The 21,193-nt window shown below is 44.0% G+C and overlaps 1 protein-coding gene across 1 annotated transcript in view; it reads right to left on the reverse strand.

The window, feature by feature from the left end:
• The window catches only part of PPP3CA (protein phosphatase 3 catalytic subunit alpha), a 199,281-nt gene extending 180,581 nt beyond the window's left edge, over nucleotides 1-18,700 (reverse strand). The window contains exon 1 of the mRNA XM_064450024.1: nucleotides 18,108-18,700. Coding sequence (XP_064306094.1) covers nucleotides 18,108-18,165 — 58 coding nt within the window. The 5' untranslated portion in view covers nucleotides 18,166-18,700. The remainder of the gene's footprint in view (nucleotides 1-18,107) is intronic.
• Nucleotides 18,701-21,193: the final 2,493 nt, after the last annotated feature.

Here is a 21,193-nt window from a genome sequence, read left to right on the forward strand (position 1 = left end):
CCTATATCTTACTTGCAGTAGGCGTAACACAGGTGGGCAGTTAGTTATAGGTCGGTCCCGGCCATTTGAGGTGGCCTTCCAAACACAGAGACCTCTCCAGCAAATCCTTTTCAGGATTTATCCCCCTGCTGCTTGATGCCATTCACCGAGTCCATGAAAAGGTTTGAGTCTCCTGACAGACAGCCCCTGATACAGAATTTGGCAGCTTCAGTAGATGCTTGAGGGTTTGCTTTTGGCCTGTGAAAAGCTTCAAACTTTGCACAATTGCTCCTTCCTCCTGCTCATCTCAGTAGCATATTTTTAAGTGTCTACATGGCAAACCACAGATGGGAGATAAAAAATTTTGAATTTTACTCATTTCTGCCAAACACCTTTGGTTAAAAAAAAAAAAAACAACCAAGAATACAAGACAAACAAGGGTGTAAACTTGAACGGCAAAAATAAGGCAGCTACAGTGTGTGTGTACGTAAGAAGTTTTACAGTAATCACAGTATTGTAAATATTTCAAGTACCCTGATTACAGAAGTTGACAACATGCATTCCAGTCATCACAATTTTCTTCATGTAGAAGAAGGGTATGACATTAGACAGGCCATATTCACCCAGGTTTTAAAGCAGCTAGGTCCCAAAAGCAAGAAAACATCCTCTTTTTCACAGAGAGTACAAATTTGCTTGTAAAGAAAAAAAGCCATGTACATGATGCATACATATTTCTAACATCTTTGTTAATAATTAAAAAAATACAATCAAAAAGGCATTCATCTGGGTTAACTCAAGAACAAAATCATTCATTTTCAATAAGATTTAGCAACCTGGGACCTATGACTTTTCTGAGGGGAAGAAAGGCAAAACATTTTCTAAACCATCAAAACCTAGCCAGCACATACCACAAAATATTAACACTACTGCCTCCGCGAGACCTACCTGGCCACACAACTACCCACAGTTATTTCCCCATCTAAACGGGAAGTTAAAGGCTGAAAAGGGAATTGATGGGGCTTCAAGTAGAAAGCTTCTAACACTTACCTTTCCCTTATACACCGGTTCTGGTTTGAATACCACATCTTCTGCTGCAATGCCAGTGAACTAGAAACGGGTATGCAAACACAGACTGGGGCTGCTGTCTATCAGAAACAAACTAGTAGCATGCCCAGTATTTACCTCTTAGTAGCAAACATCCAAACTTTTTCTGTTTCGGGTCCTGAAGCAAAGGTTGGAAGCACCTATTGATCTTAGTAAGAGGTCTGTAGGGTATTACAGTCCTGCCATGTACAAACACATCACCTATATGGACCTGTTTTCTTCTGGTGGTTTCTTTCAAGGGAAACCAGCCCCTCGATGGAGACTTCTACAGTGCAGCATATACATAAACCTGAATAAATAAATAACTATCCTCTTTGGTCCATTTATTATACTAGCATTCTTCACTAGTGAAGGTTAATGGCAAACGACAAGATTTCTCCTTTCAATTACTTAAATGTAAAGTTTACGCTAAATAGCACAATTGCCAAGTAGAGTGTTCCAAGGCAAGCTAGTACAAAAGTCACTTTCTTTTTCAAGTCAAAAATGCAAAAGCAGGGCTTCCTAGGTGTGTAGGAAATATTTGCATTTTTAGCAGTACGGCAGTAAAGCAGACGGAAGGCATAAGGATAAGCTTCATACAGATGCTGATGCAGAAAAGGAAAGTTAATTCGAACTCCCCTTGTGTTTTTCCCTAGCTCCAAGCAGCATCCTTTCTGACTGCTGTTGTGTACTGCACCAGTAATAATTTCAGCCCGTTACTTTCTCAGCCTCCTATAGCATGGAAAGTTTCAGAGCTAACCCAGCCTGCTCCTCCCTAGGTCCCTACTGCCCTGAAACTTTCAGAGGACTCACCTTACTTAAAATAAATGTGACAAAGCTTGACAGATACTCTTCAGGAAATATGATTTTGCATGTCTAGAAGGGTAAGAAAAAAAAGCATTGCTTTCATCAAGGACTCCAGCGATTAGATTGTTGCCATGTATTATTCCCATGTTTATAGAGTACTCTTTATAAATGCTGTTATGCTTGTTAAAAGAGGTAGCTTTTCTAAAAGACTGATGCTTGGCAGGAACGCTTTGAAAGGAATGGTTTTCACCAAATAAAATCCATGGTACTGGATTAATATAAACTCAGGCACAGGTAGTTAACTTTGTAGTTAAAGTACAGTTGTGAAGGATTTTGTAGGATTCTCTGGCTAGACAAGCCATCTGATCTCACCGACTCTTCAAGTTCACTCAGCTGCTCTGCACATTAGAAAACTTATTACTACTGCCACCCGTTATCTTTGAACAAAGATAAAACCTGCACTTTCAAAGCCAAAAATGTTTCTGTTAAACCTTTAGGGAGGCCTCCAAAATTCTGGCCCTGCATCAAGGCATGGGAAGAATCCACTGCTCTCACACAGCCCTTTATTTTCTGGGAATCATGACAGAACCAGGGTTTATTTTTTGCCAGTTTTCTTATATTAAGACTTCAGGCAAAAATTTTAGAAGCCTTACAAAACCATGGTAATTTGTTAATATTTGCTGATAAAACTATTTATTAGAAGCAGCTTGCATCATCAGTTCAGATAAAACACGGCACAAACCGAAGTCAGCTTTTAATCTTGCCCAATATATCAGCGCATCAGGATACCACAGATTCTCAGCAACAAATGCCAGCATCATTTATCTTCCCTCATAGAGACAGACATATTTTAACAGCTATACAATAACTTTTCCTTCATGGTCACTCTCAAGAAGTTTTTCATTAATATAATCCCTAGAAAGTTTCCTCTGGTGACTTATTTGTGACTATGACAGCTGCCCACTGTGCTAAAAAGCCTTCTCTTTGGCCTGTACCTGAGCAGGAGATGATGGTGTAACCCTCAGAGCCTCTTAGGAAGAAACGCCCTGCAGCACAGCTAGAAGAGACATTCCTGGAATAGCCATTCATGATTCAGGTAGGTAACACCTGCTATTAACAGCACCTGTGGGTTGCTGGGCTTTCTTGTTTGCTCTTCATTTCCATCTATTCAAAGCACCACTTCAGCTCCTTTGGTGTTTTTAGTTGCCAGGAACATCCTTCCAGGTCATGATATCTGTGCCCAACCTGCCTTTTTCTTTCCTTTTTTTAAGTATCTTTAAGGCAACTCTTCAACACTCTGCTTGCCCTTTTGTAACCAGAAGTTCTCCAGACAAAGAGTCTTTTGACATACGCTTTTCTAATTACAAATAATTAGACCAAAGATTTATTAGTTGCACTAGGAAGTCCTCTTCCCTGATGTTGTTCAGTATGTTGCAAAGACAGTAAATACATTGAAGCTTCTTTCATAGGGATGTATGTCGTCCCAGGTTTTCATTATACAGTATGTTCTGTATGAGCATCAAGGAAATTCACACTTTAAACTACCTTTGAGGAAAATGATAGATACTGTATCTAGTGAACTGAGCAACCCTGGAAGCTGCATTTTTGCTACCAAAAAATTACCTCCGTTATCCAGATTAATTATCCCTTGAGGTGATCCCACCTAGAGCACTTGCTCAAAATTTCTAGGGTGGCAGCTCTATTACCTTTTCTGAAGCAGTCAGCATAGTTTTGTCACACTCAAACTCTTCCAAATGCTTATTTTCATTCCCTGTCACAGATTCTCTTATCACCGGTGTGATTTTACTTTTACACTTGCAGTATTCAGGTATTTCCTAGTCAGCTCTGCAGGGCAATGTGCATCTTCATAGGAAAACAAAAAAGCACAAGCAAGCAGCAAAGAAAAAAAAAAATGCCAGAGGACAGAGTTGAGAGACAATTGCCATCAGTCTCAGGTTTAATCATCATGTCACTATGGAAAACTCAGATGAACGAAGGACTAGTAAAAGATAACCACTTCCTGCCAGTAATTAGAAAATAGACCTTTCCAATGGCCACATCAGAAGGATCGGTAGTAACTATGAAAGATTTATATAAAAGCTTTTTCCCATTTTTCTTACAGTTGCCCAAAGCAAAGTACAGTGGGCATACTATTTGTCCCTGCTGTCAGGGTACATCAAACTCTGGAGCTATAAATGATCAGGAGATTCTGAAACTTGTCAAGAGTGATCTGTGCAAATATTTTGCCAGCAACACTACCAGTTACATATGGATGCATCAATTAAAAAAAAAAACAAAACATATAATTTTCCAATGCAACATGTCTTGCTGTTGTTTCAAAATAAGTATTTGTATGGTGGATCCTCATAATCACACAAAGCATTCTTCCTGTAGAATACCTCTTTAGCAGACATAACCTTTCATTTTTAAAGAGAGATTTCTGTATTTCATGTTTGGTCAAAAGGTCTGTGAATTGATAATGTTTTAATCATCCATTTAAAAGAGCTCGGTAGAAAAACAGAATGGCTGAGGTTGAAAGGGAACCTCTGGAGGTCATATGGTCCAACCCCACTGCTCAAGCAGGGCCATCTACAGCCAGCTGCCCAGGGCCACATCCAGACAGCTTTTGAAAGCCTCCAAGGATGGAGGCTCTGCAACCTCACTGGTTTGAAAACAAGAAAATTCACTTGCTGAGAGCTGCGAGTTTGTGCCCATTACTTCTTGTCCTGTCACTGGGCACTACTGAGAAGAGCCTGGTTTCCCCTTCTTCATTTCCTCCCACCAGGTATTTATACACATGAATGAGATCCACCTGAGCCTTGTCTTCCCCCAGCTGAATGGCACCAGCTCTCTCAGCCTCTCCTCACATGAAAGATGCTCCAGTCCCATAATGATCTTTGCGGCCCTGCACTGGGCTCGTTCCAGTATGTCCATGTCTTTCCTCATACTGGAAAGCCCAAAACTGAACCCAGCACTCCTGGTACGGCCTCACCAGTGCTGATGAGAAGGGAACAATCCCCTTCCTAGACCTGCTGGCAACACTCCTAATACAGCCCGGGAGACTGTTTGGCAAATTTTCTAAGATGACCTATAAAAACCTATTTTTAAAAAAAAAAAGTCTAATGCACATTCAGAAGCTATAGCAACTGGATTTTAACCAAAAAGATACATGACTGGCAGGACTTTTAAGATTAGCCTAGGTTATCCAAACAATATCTTACAGTGAAGTATTGTCTGTGACAATACGATACAAGATGAGAGGTTAATACTGTACAAAAAATTCACTCGCATTTAAGACTTTCATTAATGACAGTGATATCCTTCATCTTCTGTGTGGTAAACAGACAGTATTTACATGTGAGGTAGTGTCACCCGAGATTCAGAGCTCCACGGAAAGAGCAGTACCTTGTTAAAAAAGGATAAGAGTGCACTACTCCCTAGTGTGCAAGTTCTTTATATGTATAAATTAACTTTTATTTACATTCAGATTTCACACAGAAACTGTGAGATATGGAGCAACTGCAGAGAATCCTGCAAAGGGCCACTAAGATGATTTAAGGACCTAAGGCATCTCTCTTATGAGGAAAGGCTGAGAGAGCTGGGGCTGGACCCGATGTCCTCCAGACGTCCCTTCCAGCCTCAACCATTCTGTGCTTCTGTGAAGTTGTCAGAGTTCATACTTTTCAGTTGTGAGCAAATAAGCAAAGGACTTTGACCCACCATTCATAAAAATTAAGGATAGACTATTTTTCCAGTGGGGTAGGGAGCAGAAGGTTAAAGGATAAAAACCCGTACCTGCTAAGGTAGTAAACAGCCCAGAAGCTAATCTCTCAAATAAAATGGATGCAGGTTCAGTTTGTAGTACAAATATGTTTTTTTGACTTCACCCCTCCTTTCCATCCTCTACCAAAAGTAACGTCATCTCAGTACACTCAAAAGATAGCATCTTAAAGTCATTTTCCCCTCCTTATTACTGATAACATAAGGACAAACAGCTTAAAAATTGTTACAGTTAACAGAAACTATAAGCACTTTATCTCAGGAAACTTTTCTTTAAAAAAGATGCAGAAAGATCATTCACTGATAATTTAAACCAAACTTAGGGCTATACAGAGAGTACGTGAGTAACTAAAAGTTTCGCCAACTGCCTCTGCCGGTTCTCTGCTTGTTGATAGAGTCAAGCTCCGTTGCAGCTACTGCATAGCTTCCCGCCCTGCTGCACAGGCACCTCTAAGACATTCACCTGAGCCAACATAACTCATCAGGCAAGGCGCTCCTAAAACAGCTCTCTGCTTTTGATTTCTAAACTAGATAGGATTCCCTAAGCAACACTTCACCACACTGAAAACACATACCCTTGCCCTCTGTGCTCTTCATTTCTTCTTCCCAAACTCCCCAGCCGTACGCCCGACACACCTTGTTATGCCATTAGGCTCCCCTCTAGCACCCGCAGACACCACTGCTTGTGTGACACAAAACAGAAGGCGTCTCAGGAATAAAATAATGCTCCCACACAGATCTGGTATGCACATCTTTAGTACTACCAGTGTGATTTTACTATTAACAGATACTCTATTACACCAGAAAAATAAGTTAAACAGATTTTACTTTAGGCAACCCAGATGTATTCATTACTGAAGAAAATTCATTTGTAAGGGGGCACAGAAGAAAATTTATACATGAGAAAGGCTCCTACTTCTTTCTTCCAATGATAACAACCAATGAACCGTATGTATGTACACCGAAAACATTTTAGACTACACTTCTGAAGACACAGCAACAGAACAGCAAATTATTCCTTGGGAAACCAGCCACCTACAGACAGACAAGTCCTTTCTCACTTGCTATATGAGAGCATTCCAAAGTAGAAGCGCACTTTGCTCAGTGTTAAAATAAGGGCTAAGGCTGTCCTGTCCTAAGCTGCATAAGGTTAGATATAACAAAGCAGTTTAAACCAAAGAGAAATCATGCACTGAAAAGAAAGGCCAAAATTATAAGTCCTAGGGTGATGACTTGATTCACAGTTTACTCAAGTTAATGAAAAGACTCCAACTCCCGCAGATTTCAGTGGGTTATGAAACAGGTCCTGCAGAGGGAAACGTTCCAAGTCACGAACAGCAACGCCATATTTTGATACCTAATTGCCACCACTGTCTATGAAAAAAATCCCTGGTGTAAAATAGAGAACAAATACAATAATCTTGCTTTCTCATTTTAAAAATGGCATGAAAGGAACAATAAAAGAAAGTTATTGAAGAGAACTAGATTGTTCCCAGCTGTTATCATAAAATACTACAGCTGTTCGTGTCATTGCAGCTAATGACCAGTTGCACTTTTGCAAAGATTGTAACACAGTATGACCATTGTAATCTACATCAAACCAAAACTTGGCAAGCGTCATGGAAAAAAAGACTAAAAAATTATTTAAATTCTAGTTTTCTTTTTTTTTTTAATTTCTGTTCATGGGTTGTTTTTTGTGTTTTGGGGGATAGGAAAGGATTTTGTATGAATAGTTCTGCATTCAAATTGGCAATTATGTTAAACTGCTTAAAATATGATGGTAAATGAAAGGTATTAAATTACTAAAACTCACTTTTCCAGTAATAAAAGCAGAATTCAGCTAAGAAATCCCAAATTTGTTGCTGAAAAGAGGTGTGCTGAGTAAAGCTATCTCAAGTCCAAAGCGGATGATGACACATCTTTTCTCTGGAGCCAACATCAGAGAGGGCTTCCCCATCTAGAGGCTTTTAATTTGTTTTGTTAACTGTACTATATGTGAACCAAATAAGATTTTTCATAAGGATTCAAATACACAAATGCAAACAAAGGGTTAAAGCAGAAAAAACCCACATATATAGGTGCAGAAAGAATTTTCAGATACAAAACTACTGGAGCATTACTCCTTGACAGATGGAGAAAAAGTTCGCATGTATTCCCACAGAAAACCTCCACAGAACCTGGATCATGTTATTTCAAATAATTTCATGTCATTTCTAGAGAAAATACAAGAGTATATGTTCCCCTCTAGCCATGTGCCTTCTGCTCCAAAATCACCCTTTCCCCCCATAGTTACCAAAGAAATCACTAATTTATTAAGAAAACTACCATTCATTTTACCAGTTTCTCCACTTGAGGACAGAAAAACACTTCCAGAGAAATTCCAAACACCTCAGGAAGACTACCACCTAATCATAGGCAGCATACACCCATCTTTGTAGGAACCAGTCTGGGACTTGATAACAAGTAACAAATACAGCCACAGCAAAAGAACGATAAAAATCAAGCATCCCTATCCAAAGGAAGAGAGAATTATTTGTTAAACATGCACATAAAAGCAAACACAGCAATGGAAAACATGTTAGAAGCTGAGCCTCTTTTTCTTGCTTTGGGCCATCTATCTGGAAAGGATTCCTTTCCAGATGACAGTTACTTCAAAACATGAACAACTCAGGAACTTTGCTTTATCCAGCCACACAATTACTGAGCTGACACTATCAGCAAGAATAAAAAACAAAAATCATACAAGCTATCTTCAAAGACACTCAGAGAAGCTTAAATTAAAAATGAAAAGCTATTCGTGCACTAAATTAGGCCAAAAACCTGTAGTTTGGATTCTATTAATTAAGTCTATTGAAAAGTGCCCAGAGTGAGTGTTAAAGACTGTCCACAGCATCACATTCGTGTAACCCATTATTAACACATGTTACTTTCACCATTCCAATCAGAAGTTCAAAGTGCACTTCCTTTCTTGTGGCAACACTGAGCAGGCTTGATATTTTCGTATCATTAGCAAGTATCAGAGCCAACATTACAGAGAATTTGCTGCATAGCAGGTGACACTTTTTCACTCCATTCCATCAGTTGTGCATTGCACAGGACAACTCAAGGAAAGTATTTTGACCAACATTAATCTCATGCAATAAAATGCCTAAGATGCATGCCTCTAAAAGATGGGATGGAGAAAGAGAATATGGAATAGAATACTGGCATTGCTGTAATCATACCCATCCATGTTTACTCCACCAGTACATGTTTAATCCGATTACAGCACTTCTCAGTTTTGAAAGCCCTGTAATGCAGACTTCAATTATTTTATTAAGCCATTTATGCCTATCTGAAAAAAAGGAAAAATAGGTATTACTATTGGAAGATTTAATGATACCATATTTTGGTGTAGTTTTGCCTTTCTTTACCACAAAAGATTTTGTACAATCTCTATGCAGACTAGGTTCTGCACCTTTTATGCTTAGAGCTTAGGGTGGGGGCTTTAAAGTTCAGTCATCTGTGGTGAAATTCAGGGTTTTTTTCAAGCAAGTATTACCAGCTTCACCAAATCTTCCTTTCTGTGGCTAATTAAATTGTGTGTGATTGCAAAGACACCAAAGCATGAGTGCTTATACCACCTCTCTTCTCAAGTTAACCATAAAACACCACCATCTATGCTAGCACTCAGAGCTTTCTGCAAACTACATGAGTTAAAACTAGCAGTCATGCTGTGAGTTTTCAACACTACTGCTAAGCAACCTGCAAGCAGCAGCTGAACTGCAAAATAGAGACATCCTTCTGTGACAAGTGGGGTAGAGCACGAGCAGCACATTGATAGCTGAAAAGAAAGCTATGGAGTCAGCAGCTGGCTGCAGAATTACAACAGAAGTCTGAGGAAGAGGCAGAATATACTTCCCCTATTCTCACGTGCTTCCCCAGGCACCTACAGATGCCTATAGATGCATCGAAGGAAAGACTCAGTGTTCAAGTGAACCTCTTCCATTAGGTACGTGCACCCGAATGAGTGCTACCAGGCAGCACTTAGGCTGCCCACCATACCAGTAAGTATGAGAGCAATAAGGAGAGAAAAGTTTGCAGAAATGCAGGAAAGAAATACACAGGAAAAGAGAGGGCATATTGAAACAAAAAAGGGAGAAAGTATTTTTAAAAAAAAAATCAAAAACCTCGCTGAAAAAAGGAAGCGGCAACAGAAGTTCAGTACAGCACAGCCTTATTTCTAAGTGGAAAGAGGTTTAAGTGGTAGATAATCCTCAAACTAAATATTTTCAAAAACTTCATGAAATACACCCTAAAAGGAACGATTGCCATCTACACCTTAAGCACATGCAACCCCCAGACACCCAGGAATTAACTTCTAACTAAAACCACCACTTTTGATCTCTCATGCCTTTCTACTCTGCTCCTTCGCCTCACCAGCTCCAAACATAAATGGTATTAGCTGGAAATCAGCTGGAGATTGTGTTAACATCATAATTCAATCTTAAATAAGACAGTTATGTTCTCCTCATACAGCAGTGTTGCCATATCAACGTTAACATGCCTAACCTCGCTTATAAAAATAGATGTCATAGTCAGTTTTAAATGCACGTAAATGACTGTCAGGGAGGTACTACTGCGGAGGTGCTATTTCAACAGCAGCAGCTTTCTGGTGGAGGAGTAAGTAGGGTAGGAATAAGTAGTTCAGATTTATCATCTCTAAAACTAAAACCTACCATCATAGCACTTATTGTCTCCTTGTTTCTCCACATAAGACCTTCCACGTCTTCCTCCATTCAATAAATAACGAAATAATGCACCCAAATCTACAATCCAAGTGGCGGATCGCTCAATGAGCCACACGCTTATGTGAACCGGGATGCACATATGCTGGACTGTTTTTCAGAACTGGGATGATATGTTCCACCATTATTGACTGAGTAGCCATAAAGTGATCTTTTACGGGTGAAAGTCAAGGAAAATGACTGATTATCAGAGCAGGAAGTTATTGAAGTGTTCAAGTGAAGAAAAATTTTGCAATTGTAACTTGCATTTGACTTGTGAAACCACATACAAAAGAATACAAGAAGGCACCTTTTCATGAAGATGATTTGAAGTGGCTTTTACTTCAGAAACTTGTGGCTTCTTTTATGCCATGCTCAAGAAAAGTGTTAAGCAGTATCATTGTATCTTAAAATACTCTTAAGGAAGTACGTTTCTCCACATTCTTTAAAGCTAGAAAGAGGAAACCATCCCTCACAACATGCTGCTTCAGCATTACTGGGAAGCCTTGGACTATGTAATATTCATGTTTAAATGGAGTACCAAATATAAGTTATAGTCCTGCTTTTGTACTTTAAGTAGTAGACACTCAGTAAAATAGAAGAAACTAAAAAAAAACAAAACAAAAAGATGAGTTTGGAGTATCCAAGCTGCAGGTTACTTATTGACATTACCCAAAATGATATTTTAAATTATTCTAGTTCCATGACTTCTAGAACTCTCATGTTCCTTCCCGTCTGGCATTTCTAAAGGGATTTTCTGTCAAAGTTCAAGTTACGTAATCAAAGGTAAATATATTTTGCATTTGATCTTCCTGTCACAACCTGCGCAGAAAAGCAAGCACAACCACGCAACATCTATCATCTTAGTGGGGTGAATGCAATGGAAGCAGATACCATTCAATTTGGGAATGGATAGCAGAGAGGAAACAACTGTTCTCTACAACATCCCCCTATGGAAAATGACCTCAACTGGCTCATATTTTCCAATTAAGTTAAATGCTGATAACATCCAGAGTAAACTCCTCTTTCAAGTTTCTCACCATCACCAGTGGTGTGAAAAGCACCAGCTCTCTTGCTAGGCTCAGCCAAAAAGAGCAGGTAACAGAAAACAGCTCTAACCAATGTGGAATTCAGAAGCATACAGAAGTTGTTTAATGCACAAATAAAGCAATTTTGTCTCTCACCTTATATCAGTCCTGAGACTCGGCATGCTCAGCAAGCCACTTTTGTAACACAGAGCATGAGAAAAGCCTCCCACCTATGCAGTGCAGCAATAACTACATCAGAAAGGCACCCTTCAGCATGAGCACAATTTTTTTTCCTCCCTATGCCTATACAACAAAAGACTTGCTTTGCTAGAGGCCTTGTTTGCAAAATGATCTTAATGACTAAGAGGCTCGGTGAGTTCACAAATCAAAATAAATCACCAGCTTTATTACACAATCATAACTGTCAAGCACTGTACTTGGGTTTGTTTCAGTTTCTCATTACTACATTCACAATCCTTTACAAGTGTTATACACCCATCACACGTACATACAGGTCTGGGCAGTGTAAGAAACACACAAAGACCGCAATACCCAAGCAGCATCCAGCTGACAGAATCCACTGGTCTTACAAGTATTAACTCAAGTTTTGACCATGAGATAAGAAAGCAGTTACATACAAGGAAAAAAAAAAAAAACACGCCAACATCATTTTCTTTCCTGAGTAACCATAAAGCCTATGCAAGCATATTCAGTTGCTTTCTGCTCTCAGCTGCACCTCATATGGCATGCTTCATGAAGGTACCAGGGGATCTGTGATTATAGTGTTACCAAAGCTGAGGTGGAGGAACACCCATCCCTTCAAATGAAGGTGAAAGTAGATGGAGGAGAGCAGATATTCCCCAGCTGTACCATTTCTGGAACAGCTGAAGGTGGGTTCTCTAGTTAATAATACTCCTTAAACCCAGATGTAGGCTTCCCCAGAGCAAGCGAGTACATTGCTAAGTACTACAAGGATAAATTAATTAAAGGAAAAACAAAGTCAGCTTTCGTATGCCAATACTAACGGCTACAAAGCAACTCCTTCCTTTCCTTCGTGAGGATCAGGCAGATACTGAATCTTCAGCTCCCTCAGAAGAGGGGCACATAACCATTTAATCTACCATCATCAGGCAGCTATAATTACCCAAGTAAGACTAATCCTTGCCATGCATTTCCTAACACTCAAATTTACACCAAAATATATATCAAATTCACCAACACTATTGACATTCAGGTCATCATACAATTACTCAAAAACCACAGAAGGGCAGTATACACCTATGCTGGAAAAACTGCATTTGATTCACAGAGAGAGAGGCAGGCTTCTGCGATACACCGATGCTGGATTCCAGCCTGGAGCACAAGCCTTTGGCGAGTACACACAAGCCTCCCTGGACTAATGGAAATTCTAAACTTCATTGCTAATTCCCATTATTGACAGCCATTTTACCTTTCATGAATCTGAAATTAACACTGATGGCTAACATATTGATCGTGAGCTGGCATTTGTATTATATTGCCAACAACCAACAGCCTGAACATTAGAAGACCATTAACAATGACATGGTTTGAAATTCAGAGACAGCAGAGACCGGTGTCTAGGTTTTTTGGGTGTTGTCAATTGTTGATATAAGTCTGTACACCTCCGCACACAACACACAAGAGGAAAGGAGACTGTCAACACCGAGGTTCGCAAGCTGTCGCAGCACCCCATCTAAACAGCCAAGTTGGAAGGATTTCATTAAAACTCCACCTTCCTTCAAAGAAAAAAAATTGGATTGGGGGGGGGGGAGGGGGGCACACAACAAAAAACCCTCCCACAAACAAATCACATACACATCTGACCTGCCCAGAAAAAAAATAAAAGCAATCATTGTACTTAGCTAACAGCAATATTTCTAAGAAATACTGGCTCTACTTCTTTGTATGACTACTCCAGTTCACTCTCAAAGTTTTTATTTAGGATTACTCTGCTTTAAAGCAGTATTTCTAGAAGGCAGTAATGCAACACTGAATATTTTGAGGCGGTCACGTAACACGATACACAGCTTTTCCCTCCAGGTCAGTGGGGTTCAAATCTTGCTAATGTCAGTAGTGACCAAAAGCTGTTGACATCAGACAGCTGTTATGTGACCCATGAGGAATGAGTTAGTATCTTCAGTCCAATTTTTCCTGGACAGGTATTCCTACCTTCACAAGAACAACCAAGCCCAGTCTGGCTGGCAGGTCTCAGGAGTTAAAAGCAGTGTGGATAAGGAGTAGCTTTCTCAGGCATGAAGGACAAGAAGAACTTAGAGACGGTTCTGTCCAGGTGAAGGCTGCATTGTACCTCTAACAAAAAAAGCAAAGCATTTCAATTTGTAAATACATGAAAGTCAGCATTTGCTGCAAGTGTGTTGTCCTGAGCCTTGATCCTGCAAATCTCTCAATGTACAGGTTATCAACAGACCATTCAATGCATTGCTCCTCTACAGGATAACAAAATCCAGAGAGTAAAGGTGAATTGTCTAATTTGCACCGTAACATATGTACCATCTTAAGGAGAGCACAAGAGTAAATCATAAAAAATACTTCTCAAACTGTAACTGCATCCTCTGGATTCACATACAGGATTTTTTTCCCCTTTAACTCAACAGAACACAATTTCGTCAGCTTTACCAAGAGTTAACTTGCTTCTGAAAAACTTAACGTTACACACAGACTTGAATTTCTTCTTTACACTGCTTATTGCATGACAGTGTCAGATCCAAAATTTCACTCCAACCACCAAATGTAATTGTGGACAAGCTGCATAACAGAGGTGGAAAAAGACCAGGACCTTCTAAGTATTAGGGGCTCTTGAGCCTTTTTCCCATTCTCCCAAAACCATGTTTTATCCTTGACTCAAATCAGTTTAAGCACAGTTCGGACAATTCAATAAGCAAAGCAAAATGACTGCGAGATAAAGTCCTCACCTATGGAATTACCCTACTTCTCAGTATATTTGAGGATTTGAAGCATGAAAATATATTTTAAAAAAAAGGAAAAAGAAAAGCCCACGGCAGCCCCCGAAAAGGCAGCTCTCGGCCACAAGCAATCTGCGTGAAGCTGCTGGAACCATAACCTCCCCAAACCCACCCCGCTGTTACGTAAGGGTGCCGAGCCAGGATTTTTACCATCCAGCCCAGAATTATCAGAAGACATCTCCCTGTCACACACCAGCAAATCAAAAAGGTTTTAAAAAAAATGCCAAACACTGTAAAAACAAGCAAAACACCCACAAACATGCAAACAGAAGAGACAGTTTAATCCAGAGCCTACATTCACAAGCTAAAAACATTTCCTTTCCAAGTCAGGTTTTATATGATATTCTAACTTAAAAATAAAAAGTTCTTTTCACAGGTTATGTGTTACCAACATCAGAATATCTGTGTTTCCTCTCTAAAATACCAAGGCTCTCCAACTACTCACAGCAGTGCTTATAAGGTGCCTTTTTATTTTTTTTTAATTATTCCTTATTCATTTAATGCTGCAAGCCTATTTCAGTTGTTCATCTCAAGAAGGTACAAATCATGTACTATAGGAAAAGATTGCATTGTTGTTTCTCTCCTCTTTTATTATTACCACCAATTGTTTTCTCTACTCAATTTCCTTACAGTCTATATGAAAGCAGTGTGAAGTGCCTATGATACAGTAAAGAATAATCCTATTAAGAACCAGTTTACTGTGTACTACTCTCTTCAGATGCTATTTTAAGACCTTAAAAGGATTTCAGTATTTCATAAAGGACTGAACCAGTTAAAGCTTCACCTCTCCAGTGAAACACTGGCATTATGAGACAACAGTTACCAGGTGAGATGGACACCTAAGCAGCATGTATGCTTTAGTCTTTTTGTTCAATACTTTACCTCAGTTTAACAAAGTTGATTTCTGTTTTAGTTGCATTATAAAAATATCTAACTATTCATACTGATAAGTTTTCTTAGAAATGGTACTTTCAGATGTTTAAGGCATTGCCTGTGCAAAAAACGCAAAGAGCAATTACTGACAAAACACATTAAGATGCACTGAAATCATTGAGCATTTTGTAAATACAGAGGTAATTCCTATTCATGACGAACACTGACTTAAGCCAATGGAAGTTCTGCCACAGCAAAGATAAGGACGTTTGTTCATGTTTTGACTAATGCAGATTTAAAAAAAGTTACGCACCCCATCATCACAAAGAAGCCTTCCCAATAGGATGGGCATTTGTTGTCTCTACAGAAGATAAGCATCAGCTGTTTCAGGCTTCTAAAGCCGACTCTTAGTGTGATATAACAGATTGACAACTTAAGCAGTAAATATTCCAGATATTAGAAGGTAAAGGTGAATTCCCAAGTCATTTTTTAAAAATTCCTATCGTGGTTGTACCTACATTTCTTACAACATCTGAAGATCTACAATCTCATTTGGATAGGAAAAAAAATTAAGTAAGAGGGGAAAAGTCTTAAGGTTTGAGAGGTGGGTCCCATCTGAACCTCATTAAGCTCAACAAGGCCAAGTGCAAGGCCCTGCACATGGGTAGGGGCAATCCCAAGCACAAATACAGGCTGGGTGAAGAATGGCTAGAGAGCAGCTCTGCAGAGAAGGACTTGAGGGTGTTGGTTGTTGAGAAGCTCAACATGACCCAGCAGTGTGCACTTGCAGGACAGAAGGCCAACTGTATCCCAGGCCACATCAAAAAAAAGTGTGGCCAGCAGGTCGAGGGAGGTGATTCTGCCACTATATTCTGCTCTGGTGAGACCCCACCTGGAGTGCTGCGTCCCACTCTGGAGCCCTCAGCACAAGGACATGGACCTGTTAGAGTGGGTCCAGAGGAGAGGTCACAAAGATGATCAGAGGGCTGGAGGCATCTCTCCTATGAAGATGGGCTGAGAGTTGAGGCTGGAGAAGAGAAGGCTCCAGGCAGACCTTACAGCAGCCTTCCAGTACCTGAAGGGGGCCTATAAGAAAGCTGGAGAGGGACTTTTTACAAGGGCAAGCAGTGACAGCACAAGGGGTAATGGCTTTAAACTGAAAGAGGGCAGATTTAGATTAGATATTGGGAAGAAATTCTTCCCTGTGAGGGTGGTGAGGCACTGGAACAGGTTGCCCAGAGAAGCTGTGGCTGCCCCATCCCTGGAATTGCTCAAGGCCAGGCTGGATGGGGCTTTGAGCAACCTGGGTCTAGTGGAAGGTGTCCCTGCCCATGACAGGGGGTTGGAACTAGATGAGCTTTAAGGTCCCTTCCAACCCAAACCATTGTACAGTTCTATGAAGGTAAGCATAAATACAAAAATTTTAATAATATGGCTTCCTGAATAATATTTGCACTGTGTAAATGAGTCTTTAGTTTTGGTGTATGCTTATACAAATACAAAAGTGTATATATTCCAAGGCCATTTCAATTTCCAGCCTCCCAGGTTCTGGAAAGATGCATGCTTTCCACCATAACACTCTGTATTGGCCTACCGGTTATAAACTAACTGGCTGAAATCGACTGTATCCAAGTGTATCCAGCTATGTGGCCAGTGTAGAAGGAAAGAAAAAAAAAAAAAAAAAACCCAAACCACAAAACCCCCCAAAACCCAAACCACTAAATACACACACACTTCATACGTACCAAGAAATGCACATGTGCAATTTAAATCAGGCCCTACCCCAGCAAATAAAACCTTGGTCTGTACTGCAAGTCACAATGTGTTGTTAATCCAAACTCTAATTTGTTTACACGGCCGAGGCTTGCAGCACACGCATACCTTCAAAACCCAGCAAAAATCATGGAGCCGATACGTGTTTGTTCCGAGCACCCCCGCGCACATCTGCACGCACACGCGGGTGCACGGCCACGGTACGCCTGCGGGATAACTTCACATCCACGCAGGCCGGGCCGTCAGTAAGAGACGGCGATGGAGGAGGAGGAAGAGGAGGAGGCGGCAGCCTTCGCCTCTCCCCCCCCCCCCCCCAGCGCCCGCGCCCCGCCGCCCCCCAGCGCCCACGGCCACGTCCGCCCCCCCGCACCCGGTATCCCCGCCGCGGGGGCGGCCCTGCGGGGAAGCGGTGAACGGTGGGGGGGAGCCGGGCAGCGCAGCCGGTCCCCTGCCGGGGTGGGGTCGGTCTGGGGGTGGACGGGGGGACACGGGGAGCGGAGCCCCGGCTGTGGGCGCGGGGAGGTTTCGAAGCGTCCGGCTGCGTGCGGGGAGCCGAATGGCAGTGACAAGCGGCGGCGCAGCCTGCGGGGGGGCTCCGGGGAGTGGGGGGGAGGGGGAGGAAGGGGGGATGCCCAGAGGAGCAGGCGGGCTGGGGGAGGGAGCCGAGTCCTGCCCCCCCCCCCCGCTCCCCCAGGCACCGGGGCGGGTGAGGAAGCTGGGGCTCCCCCTCTCTCTCTCGCCAGCCCTGTGCAGCGCCTTCGAGGCGGAGAGGGGGAGGAAGGGGGGGAAATGCTGCAATGGAGCGCCAGGCGAGGGAAGCCGCAAAACCTCCGGCGGGGCCCGGCGCAAGCCCCCGGGCCAAGCCCACTGCCCCCAGCGGCCGCGCCGTCGGCAGCCCCACGGTACCTGCCCAGGGCGGGGAACGGGGCGGGGGGGACACAGGGAGACGCGGCCCCAGCTGGGGGCACGGCGGGACGACCCAGCCGAAGGGGCGGCTGGGGCGCAGCACCCACCTTTCACCACCCTGTCCGTCGTCGATAACTTGGGATCAACGGCCTTATGCTCCGACATGTCCGGCGGCCGGGGAGGCGGCGGGGCTCTCCCCGCTCGGGCAGGGCAGGCGCGGGCTGAGGCGGCGGCCGCCGCTGCGCTCCGAGATCCGGCTCCTCCGCTACGGCCGAAGTTGCCGCGTCCCGCCGCCGCTCGCTGGCTTGGCTGGGCTCTGCCGCGCGGTGCCTTCCTCCTTCGTCTTCCTCCACCCCCGTCCTCCTCCTCCTCCTCCTCCTCTTCCTCCTCCAGTTAATTATTGCTCGCTTTCAATCACGCCTCCGGGTTGTTTAGGACGGCTGGCTCTTTACCCCCCCCCCCCGCCAAAGACTCCGGCGACAACACCCCGCGGCGGGCGGCTGTCAGGCAGCGCCGGCAGGAAAAGCCGCGAGTGGACGCGGGCAGCAGGAACAGCCAGGTTGCACACGCAGCGGCCAGCCCTGCGCTTCCTTCCTCCGCGGCGCGGCGCGCCGCCCGGCTCCTCCCGCCGCCGCCGCCACCGGCCGCCGCCGCACTGGATCGGGATCCGGATCCGTCTGTGTCCCCCGTCGTGCTCCCCCCCACCCCCCCCGCCGGGTCTCTCCCCTCGCTCGCACCGACACCGGCCGTGGCCCCACGGCCCCGCACACGCTCCGCGGCGCAGCGCCCCCCCCCACCTCCGCCCCACCGCGCCGCCCGGCCCCGCCCTCCCGGCTCCCGCTCCCCCGCGCCGCCATTGGCTGCCGCCGAGATGCCAATCACTGTCAGGTAGCCCCGCTCCGCGCCCGCCCAGGTGCGCCGCCCGCGCCCACCCGCGCCGTGGGGACCGGCGGGGCCGCGCCGCCCCGCGCAGCGCCGCGGGTCCCCGCGGGGCCTCTGCTCGGCAGGCGCGGAGGTACCGCGGGGACGTGGGCGGAGCGGGGGAGCCCGCGTGTGGCGGCGGGGGCGGCCGCCGCTTGTCACTCAGGGTGGCTGCGGCGGCCGCACGCCGGGGAGCCGCGCCCGGTGGCCGCGCCTGCGTGCGGGGCGGCCCCGCGCTGGTGCGGGGGGCGCGGGCAGCCACCGAGCCCCGAGGGGGTGCCTGCCCCCGAGGAGGGGCGTCCCCGGCGTGGTCACACGCGGGTACGGGCACCCACCCACGCACAGCCGGGGCTGGCCTGCACGAAAGGGAAACTTCTTAAATAACATCCTTCCGTCTGGGGGTTTGCTAATGTATCCGCCGGGTAAGAAGCTCTGGGTTATGGATTTAAAAAAAAAACAAAACAAAACAAAACACGATCCATCTCCCCTGACTGTGCATCTTGCGCCGCGCACCTGGCGCAGGTCAGCTCGCTGAAAAGGCCGGCACAGGTTGCAGCGCCTGGCCTCGCTGCTGGGGCCCCTCCAGCCCCCCCAGCTCCGCAAACTCTCCAGCAAGGCCAACCGCACTGGCAAGACATGGGGCACGAAGCGTTCGTTGTCCACCGGTCGGAAAACAGCTCTTACTTTGCGTTTCTTTGGGGACTGGAAAGTAACTTACATCTGTGGTGGTGTCCCCCGTCGTTTCAGACAACGTGAATATTGTTTAGGGCTTGTTTATACATGTAGTTGTTCAGGAGGAGCTATTCCTGAGTAATTTCATGACTAACTTCCAGAATAAGGCTGAGCTGTTCCGGTTTAGTTTAACACTGTGAGTTTTAATTAAAGAGGAAAATAGGGCACACCTATTCTGGAAGAGGGGTGTTTACAGAGTTGTTGTTTAATAACTTCTGTGTAGATGAGCCAAGAATCAACTGACACCTAACCCGGCTTCCCATTTCCCTCCAGGGTGATGTACAAGTTGCTTGCTTAGCAGATACTAGTGCTTTAGAAAGCCACAAAGAAAATAAGATGGCAGTTATGACACATATTCTCTGCTTTGATTTGTCTGACATTTTTAAGGGACATTTTGTTGGCTGTCCTTGTGGTTATTTGCACTGCACACGGGAAGACGTTGTATGCGAGTGACATTCAGTACAACAGCATGAGTTCCCAGCTTGTTCCAACAACCGTGGTGAGTTCCATGTGGTGCGACCATCCTTTTGTCCCATGAGCACAAACTAGCTGGGTAACAAAGTTCCCATCTGAGATTCCTATTGCAACGGTAACACGAGAACATGAAACAGAGCTAGTGCTCAAGCAAGGGTGTTTTATATATGCCCAAACAAATCCTGAAGCCCATGACAAGTATGCAGAAGGCTCCCCATATGTTAGGCGTACTTCACGAAGCACCAAGTGGAGAGAAGAATCTGGACAGAAAAAGCCCTCCATCTTTATCCCCACTGCTGGGAAGCGCTGCCAAGTGGCATTCGCTGCTTGGACACGGAAGGAGAAGCAGCATGTTAGGAATGCAGTATGGCCAGTAAATTCAGGTATTGCCTACACCTTATGGGCCAGAACTTCGTGAGACATGGAGGACCAGTTTGGATCCGTTCTTCTGTGACTGCAGGCTGTGTGCATGAGTCATCTGGATTCTTCTTGATAGGCTGCAACAACAGAGGCTCCAGGTCTCTCCAGCTTACGCTTGCTCCCCCATTAGTCACAGGACAAGACTTCAGCTCTGATTTTTTAACAAGAAAGTGTGATTATTGTTGCTGCTATATAAGGACTATCAGTGTCACAACTCTACATGTCTGTAACAATTCTGAAAGCTATCTGGGACTTTTTTTTAAACAGTTTTCCTTTGCTTCTAAGTTTTCAGTTATCATATGGCATCCAGGCTAGGTAAAGCTCTTTCATTTTATCTTGTGAAGGGTCTTGATTACACACCTGTTTAATGCATGTAGTCTTCCTTTCCAAGGTAGAATCCCCATTTCAGGTAATTTCTTCTTTAGGAGTTTTCAGATAAGCTTTCGTAAGACAGAGGTGAGTACCACTGCCAAATACCATGTATGATCCCACTTCTGCAAGGTACGATACAGCCAAGACAGATCACAGTTGTAAGATCTCATGACTACTCTGTCATGGTGCGGTGCAATCTTAACCCCATGACTTGTTTCAGGAGCATTTGCAAAATCCTTATCCTTGCTATGAGGGAGGGAAAGGAAGAGAGGGA

This window comes from Phalacrocorax carbo, chromosome 4 (genome assembly GCF_963921805.1).
Source record: "Phalacrocorax carbo chromosome 4, bPhaCar2.1, whole genome shotgun sequence".
Lineage (NCBI taxonomy): Eukaryota > Metazoa > Chordata > Aves > Suliformes > Phalacrocoracidae > Phalacrocorax > Phalacrocorax carbo.